The sequence below is a fragment of the Trichoplax adhaerens genome, genomic scaffold (genome assembly GCF_000150275.1).
Source record: "Trichoplax adhaerens TRIADscaffold_1 genomic scaffold, whole genome shotgun sequence".
Lineage (NCBI taxonomy): Eukaryota > Metazoa > Placozoa > Uniplacotomia > Trichoplacea > Trichoplacidae > Trichoplax > Trichoplax adhaerens.
The window spans coordinates 5,057,689-5,067,962 of NW_002060943.1; the positions used below are offsets into that span (position 1 = coordinate 5,057,689).

The 10,274-nt window shown below is 36.4% G+C and overlaps 1 protein-coding gene across 1 annotated transcript; it reads right to left on the reverse strand.

Moving 5' to 3' along the window:
* Positions 1–2,872: 2,872 nt before the first annotated feature.
* Positions 2,873–5,072, reverse strand: TRIADDRAFT_51807 (uncharacterized protein; the record flags this gene model as incomplete). The annotated part of the gene is made up of 5 exons (XM_002108621.1): positions 2,873–2,914; positions 3,059–3,274; positions 3,462–3,709; positions 3,848–3,986; positions 4,980–5,072. 5 exons carry the CDS (start codon positions 5,070–5,072, stop codon positions 2,873–2,875), a joined length of 738 nt encoding a protein of 245 aa, XP_002108657.1.
* Between the last annotated feature and the right edge of the window lie 5,202 nt (positions 5,073–10,274).

Here is a 10,274-nt window from a genome sequence, read left to right on the forward strand (position 1 = left end):
GAGATTATTGGCATCACCAGTTTCTATACTAGCATTACCCTTTTCTGAGGAAGCTTGGTCTTCTGCCTTATCTGTATCGCCAGCTACATTGCCCAGATCGTCTCTGGCACCCTCATAATTATACCCTTCATCGGACTATCAATTCATAAATGATCCAATATTAATTTCATCATAAATATGCGTCAAAATGCAGTTGCATGGCGACGATTGGACAGTGCGCAGGCGTTAGCCTTGACCGTATTGTGTACAGTACGTCTAGTATTGTTTCCTGCAGAAACAATACTAGAGCGAAAATAAAAAATTCGGCAAGTGGTCCTGGCGCGCATACAATACCCCATTTTGCATACTACTGTAGAGTATATAACCATTGGAAATGTTTCTACTGCCATCCAGTATATTTTCTATTGATGGTAACGACGGTACGGTATGTACTGTAGCGTACAGTACATACCACTGTACTCTGGTACAGTAGTGTACAGCAGACTGTACCTTTGCATCCTACTATCCGTACTGCAGCGTAGAGCTGCAACGAACGTTTAGTAGCGAAAGCATCACGCGCCAAGTAACGTGGTTGGCGAAGGTTCAGTTGACAATGATACTGACTTCGCCTTTCAGCCATAATGCATTGTTATAGCTTGGGATTCATGTTCGATACAGTATATCGATACAGTATAGCATTGGACAGGCATCGTTTTTTGAAGATAATTTGCAGGGTGCCCCCAATTCCAACGTTAATAAATAGCATTCTCGCATTCAATTCCTTTTCAAGATTTAGATTTTGTGATAGTCTAATAACTTAACTGTAGCACTGAATGTACTGTTATAGATCATCTTGACTACTATTCTATCACATAAAGTTTAGCTAAATTGACTTATCATGAATACCATTTAAGAATTGCACGTTTTAAAATGCTGAAAAACGTTGACGAATTGATCAATGCACGCTCTACTTTGAGTACTACTGACTTTCTTCTTCATAAATCATGAGTACATCATTATTTTTACAGGACTTATTGCAAAAAGAAATGAAAGTGTGCCTCGAGGAATAACTTTGAGCGAAATTCGGTATGGTAAAGTTGGAATTGGATGTCAGTTTTTAACGTGCTCCTTTTGTCCGAGGATATTTTCAAGTGCATGCTTTAGTTATCAGTAGAAACTTACGATAGCACAAAGGGTCAAAAAATTCAATAAAAATCAATTCTATCCGTTTGATATGAAAAATTGGGACTTTTTACTCCAACAAACTTACCCTGCCATACTCTTCTTGAGCTTCTTCATCGTTAAGGAGTACTTCTTCGTCAGCCATCTTTTTGCTAGGATCAGGAAGTTGATCAGCCACAAACTACGTGTATGAACGGTTACGGTAAAAAGCGACGATTCGAAATAAACGAAAGATTATGATAATTCAGCAATTGCCACAGTATGACACAGTCCACAGTACTGTAGAATGGTTAATATTGTACTGTACGCCGCCGTTCGGACAGTGTGAGTGTACAGTGTACAGTACACTGTACCGTGATCTAGCGTATGCAGTACTCAAAAATGAAGTACTGTACAGTACTGTACAGTACTGTAATGTCAAAACTTACAGTACTGTACACTGTACACTGTACTGTACAGTACTGTACAATAGGATGCTGATACTGTACGGCCATTTATGTGAGCAGTACAATACAATACAGTACATACAGTATACTGTACAGTGTACAGTACTGTAAGTTTGACATTGCCTGATTTTTTTAGTACTGTACACTGTACTGTACAGTCCAGAAACGGCGTTCCTACATTTTCATTTTATTTGTGCTAGATGTCTTGCAGGAACCCATTGAAAAACTTTTACCTAAAAACAGGACAAAATACTGTACACTGTACTGTATTCTGTATAGCACAGAGAGTTAGTACAGCACCGTAACTCTATAGTCTCTCTACAATACTGTCCATTTCTGGCACTAAAAAAGGGCCTCTCCAAGTTCCTGCTTGCTGATTCAGTACAGTGTGGAGGTCTGCCGTGCGGTATGATCGATTTATCGTATACCCATTTCTTAGGATAGGCGATCGCCATTACTAACTTTAAATGCTGCTAATCACTGACACTCTATTCACTAGCAAAATACCGCGTGGGTAGAAGTGTGGAAGGAACGAGAAATTGACGCAAGACATATTCAGAACAGCTCCTAATCATGATATTGAAAACTTATTACTGTAGAATTGAATATGCTTGAATCACTCAATCATATCATATACTGTAGGATTAGAATGCAATACCAGATACTGGATGGTGATATCCAGTGATATCCAACTAACTGTAAATTGAAAACGACGTATGATACGCGTGCGTATCTATACAGTACTTAGTTACTACAGTACTGCATAGGTAATCAACGGAATCAGATGCGAAATTACACCAGTCGCCCTAGGAATCTATAGATGTATAGCACTGGCGTACGAATGATTTATTCAAGAATAATCTTGACTAATATAGCAACTTACTGACTGGTAATGTTAGATAAAGTTACTATTGACAAATTTCTGTAACAAAGAATGATGAAGCGGGATCAGATATCACAGAAAACATACGAGTATACATTATAAACGTAGTACTGTACAGTGTACAGCACCAGTACAGTAAGTTGATGCAAAGTACAATCAACTAAAATCTTCTACAGTGAGTGAATGGAGCCTCCTGAATGTGGATAAAGTTATTATATTATCAGAAATCTCACTAATCATTCGCACGGCATGGTGCGTGAGATGAGCTACTTTTAAAAATAAAATAGTTAAGAAACACATTGCAGAGATAATATTCATTATATTGATAAATATTTTTTGTATTGGTTAATAAGAAAGATTTTAATAAGGCTATCAGATTTTTCTAGCCAATTTTCTTCCTGGCAGCAGTGTACCTTTCCATGTACTGTAAAGAAGAATCAGATATAAAACGAGACATTACTGGTAAGCAAAATACATGCGCTACTAAACTAACTATATAATGCCCATAGCCATACTTGTATTGGATGAATAGCAATTACTTGGCGCGCATGCGGTTACTTTACCTTACCTTATCATAACCAGTAGCATCTTGTAATTGCTTCATCTGAAATGAGTTTCCTTCAACAGCCAATAAAGAAACCGTCGATTCACTTAGCAGTTCTACAGGAATGGAATGGATAGCTAAAGAATTATTTTCGATTCTTAAGACTTTCAATCTAGAACAATTCGCTATTGACGCAGGTAGATGAGCGATGAGATTGTTATTTAGATTTAGTTCAACGGCCTAAGATTAAAGTAAATGAGCCATCAATAACAGTTAATTAATAAGATAACTTCAAGTTCACATGATAATTCGAAAAGGTTAGTAGTTGATAATAATTTAAATCAATACAGTAGATAAAGTAATATCAGCAGTGTGGAGGTGCTTTTTTTAGGTATGTTATTTTATTGAGCATCATTAAATTTGTTACCATACGTACGCTTAATGTTGTTAAATTGGTTGGTAATTCCTTAATTTTGTTATGAGATAAGTCAATCATATCCAGTTGGCGTAGCTCAGTAAGAGCAGTCGGAAAAATAGTAATATCATTATTGGAAAATATGAGCGTCCTAAGGTTCAACAGCTGATTAAATTCATTAGGTAGCGCTTTTATTCTGTTATAACTCGAATCAATTTTCTCCAATTTAGCCAATTTGCCTAGAGTTGGGGGCAACTCATCTATAAATTGAATCAATCATTATATGTAGCTATTTAAACATCATTCCAGGCATAGTTTGGTGGATGATAATTCTAAGGTCAAAAATTTTTCCATGATTTTAGCAGTCTGATGGAAAAAATTTAAATTTAAACTTATACCTATTTGATTGTTTGCGACATTTAAATTTTTAAGAAGCGATAACTGGCCTATTACTGCTCCTGGTAAACAAGTTATCTGATTTTTAGACAAATCGAGAGTACGCAGCTTGAGCTTTGCTTTCAGTATTTCTTCGGGGACCTGTAAATATTTTAGATAGACGAGTACAAACATACGCATAAACCTTTCTTATTATGAAAAGTATGGTATTATCATAACTATCTGTTGAAGTATCTACTTAAGTGTTATACAGTGTATCCGAATAAACAGGTATCTGCATGAACAAACAATAAATTATGAATTACTGTATATCTATACGATATATCTATCATATACTATTTTATCAGCTGATTAAAGATATTCAGCATTTTGAAATACTGAAATATCAAATCGTACGTCTTCATCATTATAATTATTACCATCCGTTCACATGCTCAAAATGTGTACCGTACTGAAACAGTTACAGTATAGTAGTACTGGGTACATTGGTTCTTTATCACCACAACTGTAAAAATATCAACATTGATTATAACTATATCATACTGATGATTCTCTGCCGAGTTTCAAGCGTGTTGATTCAGTCCCTAAATGTACTGCATATATTCAACATTTTTTTTCATTACTGTGTAGTCACCCCCCAAGTAATCCAAAGAGATTGGATAGTATGTTACGCTGAAGCGGTAGCACTAGTTTAGTTAGTTGCACTTAGCAATTCGCATCATCATTCAGATATCGATGATTCTAGCGGTACAGCTTACTACGATGTGTACTGTACTGTGCACAATGTCCATACCACAGTACAGCAGCTATCAACTGCAGACAAGTTTATACTATCCGTAAAAGATTCCAATTGTGTTTATTAACTACAGTATCACTAGGCCGATTGCAGTTTGCGAATTTGTGCTTTCATATTGTGTAATATCTTTAGCGCAAATTCAACTGCATCAGACTTCTCGTCACGACTTGGGTAATGGTTTTCACCGCCATCGTCAATCTTATACAGTACAGTAAACAAGTTGTGATTCGTGGAGTATTGTTGAGTATTGTACTGTAGTCGATTAAATTAAATTAATAAGTTGGCATCACTTTTGCACGATCTTAATAGATTATAAATTGACCACTAACTTAATTTACCTTTTTAAGTCTAAGCTCCGAAAGCGAGCACACACCAAACTTCTGCGCTTTTTCTATTCGAACGTTCAAGGAGCTGCTACTATTGCCACCCATTTATACGATCTTCATCTCTTCTCCTATTATACAGTACTGTATTATTATTCAATAAAAGCACTTGACTACTACAGTATATATACTGTACTGTACACTGTACTCTACAATGAATAACTGCCTTGGTCAAAAGGTATTTTGTCAAGGCTTTTATTACAAGGTTTTCGGATTAGTAGAGCAATAATGAATTACTACAAGAATCTACAGGAGTCTAAAATCGAGAGTATTCCGAGCTCAAAGGGAAGTGAGATCTCTTCTCTACTTCAGATATCCCTACTCTTCTATGAATGCCTATCACCTTTCGGTGTTGGCCGTCTTGACCATTACAATGTTGCTAGTCACATGAGACTCACATCAATCTTGTACCATAATTAGTCAACCGGCTAATATTAGTCATCAACAATTTCTAATATAGTAGTTATCAATTATGTACCGTACTATTTCTGTTCTGAGTAACCTAACGTATCAAATATGGCTATTAATTAACATCATCCAATATATTGTAGCTATCCTAAAAATATGGAGTGCCACCTTCCCTACAGTACACTGTACTGTACAGTTCCACAGGAACACAGTAGAGTATAGGATATACATTACGTATGATCACTGCCGTACAGTATTACCGTAGTTTATCGGTACGCCTGTTTCTGTACCTGTACTATACAGTCTACAGTACTATGCATTTTTAGACTGAGTACAGTACGTTACTACTGGACTGTAGGCTGCAGTCATGACGTATGTCCTCTTGGGAAGCGTGAACATGCGCAGTATGAGTCTCAAACTAGACTCTACTGTAGTACTAAACTCGTTGTTACTGATGCCGATGCAGTATTACCGTAGTTTATCGGTACACCTGTTTCTGTACCTGTACAGTGTACAGTACTGTACAGTCTACAGTCTACAGTACATTTTTAGACTGAGTACGATACTACTGGACTGTAGGCTGCAATCATGACGTATATCCTCTTGGGAAGCGTGAACATGCGCAGTACCAGTCTCAAACTAGACTCTACTGTAGTACTAAACTCGTTGTTACTGATGCTCAAGTTGTACTGCACGCTCGCTATTCACTCCAGACCATAGACTGATCGCTTGAATCAAGTCACTGCCCCTAAACTAAAAAAAATTGATCACTATCGTGCCAGCTCGCTCAAGGAAAGGCAACGGTGAAATCTGCGACCCCAATCTATCCCATATTATCACGTTTTGGCAATTTTGGACGATACGGTAAGCATTAAAATTGTCATAGTGTGTGAAGAAATAGTCCAATCATGCTATGGTGTTTGAATCTTGATGTATTTTTGGATACTTTGAATGGTATTGTATAGTCATGATAATAACGGATAATAAGGTGATTGCTCTGAGTACTCCAAAACTTAGCAGTCTAACTTGGATGGACATGGTCAATCATTGTTGTACTGTCCATCTTTGATATTGGAAACCTTGGACTGAAAATGAATGATGATGATGATGATGATGTCTGTGTATCTGCTATATCTTGTCTCCTGCTTTTTGTCTCTGATACAATCACCCCCATCCTCACTTACTTTCATCAACTTGATTTTAAAACGGCATCCGTGATTTGTCAACGAGCGGCCACAGATCGACCCCAATCTCGTCGCAGAGTAAGTAGTTGGTTTATTACCACATAATTGAGCAATAAACTGTTCATCACCGTTAAGTAAAGCTAATCTAGATCGACGACATATCCAACTACATTAAGGAGTCTATCAAAGGAGAAATGGACGTCCTTTAACCATCAATGATGCTGTACTCTACGAGTGTCTATACTTTACTGCTTGAATATCCGACAGTACTACCGATGCTTACTCTCATCAACTTTTTTTCCTGTTGAACCTTCAATGGAGTACGCATAACCCCAGTTGACAGTCTATACTTGTCATTGATTTGTATGGAGCAAATACGAGTGTACTTTCTCACTCTATTTCCCCAATTTGGGCAATATCCAATGGAAACTCAGTCTTTTTCCCTTCCTTTCGCCATTCGTTTCATCATTTGTTATAATAATAATTATTAATTATTATTACTATGGAGTGTAAAGACTGCCATGTTCAAGGCGTCATTCCGCAGTATTGGTAGTCTAAGGATTTGCTTTCGTTTAGGTCAGACGTCAATAAATTATATGGGTAGTAGACGGTATACTACTGTACTAGAACAGTCTAATCGTTGGCCTTAACTGTTGAAAACTTTTTCCTCTTCATAACAAGGTCAAGATGATCATATTTTCTTCACTCACTGCAACTATTTTAAATATCGAAACCCCTCCCATGGCCTGAAGTGACTAAAGTCAAATCCAATATGGTAGAATAGTTCGGATCCATCGCATCATAAACACGCATTGCTCAAAATTTTCAAATTACTTTCTTCATGTTTGTCTTAGTTCGGTCTAGTATACAGATTGATCAAATCGTCTTCAAATCAGCCTTAAACAAGGCACAAAACGACATCTCCAACAATAGTGTCATGGATTACTAATTTCCCTGAGAATGGGCTATGTAATCCATGATCGCGCCGCCGCCTTATACTTTTCACAAAGTACAACATCGATCATACAATACAGTATCATCGTGATACTACGTCCATGTAGAGCACTATGTGTTTAGAGAGCAATAATCCTGTCTAACGGACAGCATTTTTCAGTTATCAGACGGCATGTTAACATGAATTAAAACCCCATTCACACAGTAGGAACATGCGCCAATTATGTAAAGTATTACAAGTATTAACGGTAATTTGATAAAGTACTCCTGTCTTGATGCTAGTAATAACCTTTCTTGATGTACAGTTTAATAAATAATCAGTTAGCTAGTCGCGATCATTTAGGCCATGATATCATTGTCTCAGGCATGACTTATCGCCTACGTATGATGGATAGCCTGGTACCATAGCCGTTAGATAATTGCTTCGCCAAATTTTGCGGTAATAACTACAACCAACACTGTCGACCACTATCAATAATATTTGCTTCAAAAAATGCCGACTGTACTCTGTTGTACAGTCGTTTTTTGTAGTGATGTTAAACGGTGGTCAACATAGAGGATACGTTTATTCTATTCCTAGAACTCAACACGGGTACTTTATGAGTATACAGTACTGGGATGGTATGAATTGAGAAGGCTGTGATATACTTTATTTTTACTACTTCAATGAAGTGAAACTGAAAGTTTGCAGTAGCTGATGGATTCTCTAGAAATATACGCGCACACGGACAATCCGCTCACTGCCATATATGTGTGCAGTCGATATGCGCCTAGTGATGATGAACTAAATTGCACAACATATAGTACAGTATAGTAGCGATCGACCAGTCGATATAATTTAATTTAATATTATGTTATAGTGTGATACATTAATCAATATTACTGAAGAAAGTTACCAACGACTACAAGGTTCGTATATAGAATGATAATGAAGTAATTGAAATTGAAACGGTGACGAGAAGTATAAGGGGCTAGTAACACCACACGCGAATCTGTCTTCATACCGTCTACATGGCCAATAAAGCTTGTAATTTGGAGAATAGGGTATCTCTTCCATCCAATGCTTTCTTGCAGTAATTAGCAATATTAATAGTGTGCATGGACTTCTACCGCTCATACTAACTTGCTTGGTTGTAACACCCGCCAATTTAGAGTTGACTGTAATCAGATCAAAGTGTCTACACTTACATTATAATTATAAATGCGAGTGTAGATCCAATTGTATAAGAATAGATTGAACATCTGAACATTCCGATTAGACCTTAGACAGTTATTTAATAGACAATCTGCCCTACATCCTTCGTCATTTTTGGGCCCAACTTTGTTCATCATTGCCCTATTAAAGTTGTCCTCTTGGAACTATTTGATAGACTGAGTGTAGAAATGCCATTCCTAATAATACGCTACTAATCCAGATTAGTCATCTTATCGACGTAAACAACATCGATATTTTGCATACAAGTCTGGAAAGAAGATTTTCCTTCATACAAGATTTCCAACAAATCCCTTGATATCATCGTTCTTACGACTAAATTACGATTATAATCCTAAATCTCCCAATTTTCAGAGTTGTCACCGTATTTCTATAGTACATCCAAAAATGTTTTCATTGCTCTGTAGTTACCCACAGTGTTCTATCTGTATACGTGTAAAGCATTACTTATCATTATCGAAAATTGAAGATACGATAATACCTTACCCGTAAAATCTAATTTCTACCATACAATAAGGATATCTTCGATCGAAATGCCTTAAAATATACAGTTGAATATCCGCTGATCCTACCAATAGAAAGTTTCTCGAGTTAGTTACCTATTCTTTACAGAATAATGTGGATAAATCTTCATCAGCTTGTATAAATCTCACATCCTTTTCCACTCTGCAAAGGATCTGTAAACACGATACGGTGCTCCTATTTGTTAAGAAGAAAAATATTCTATCTCGGAGTTTCGTTCTAAAATGATAATTATGTATCAATGGGCTGCTATAAGTGAACTTATCCTTGTTCAACTCTATCCAAAAAACCTTAGTCTAACTGTTCTACAGATGCGTTTGATAGCCATTATAATCGCGCTTGCTCTGGTATGGTAGATGATATCTGATTAACTTTACTCAATTTATACTTGAAAAAGTATTGATCAACTCTCTATTATCGTCCTAAGTGTATTTTATCACGATGTGTGTGGAGATAGTAAGGCGTGAAAACTTTATTATTTGCATAGTTGAAATTTAGTGGATACCCGTTGTAGTTTATTACTGCCAGCCTTTCAGACTTTCTGTAAAAATACTTTCAAGAATTGACTAACACCTATAGAAAATTCATGCTTAGGTTGGTTTCACAAGGTAAAACTAGAATGTCATTTGTCCAATGATGTACATCATATTTCAATCTTTTTCACAACTGTATTTGCGTCACATAGGCAGAAATATTATGAAAAATAATAATACTGATTCCGGTATACTCGTACAGTGTTTAGAATCACCATTGCAGTACTAGTAACTCGATGATTTCCATATTAATGAAAAGGCAAATACAGTGCTCTATATTGACTTGAAATTTTGTGATCCTATTAGAATCAGATTGTACATTTTTAGCCAAATAATTACCTTGAAACGTCTTTAATCATGCAGTTTATTTTAATCATCGAGAGAAAATACAATTCTGCCGACATAATTGTAAAGTCAAAGACGTTGAAAAGAGTAA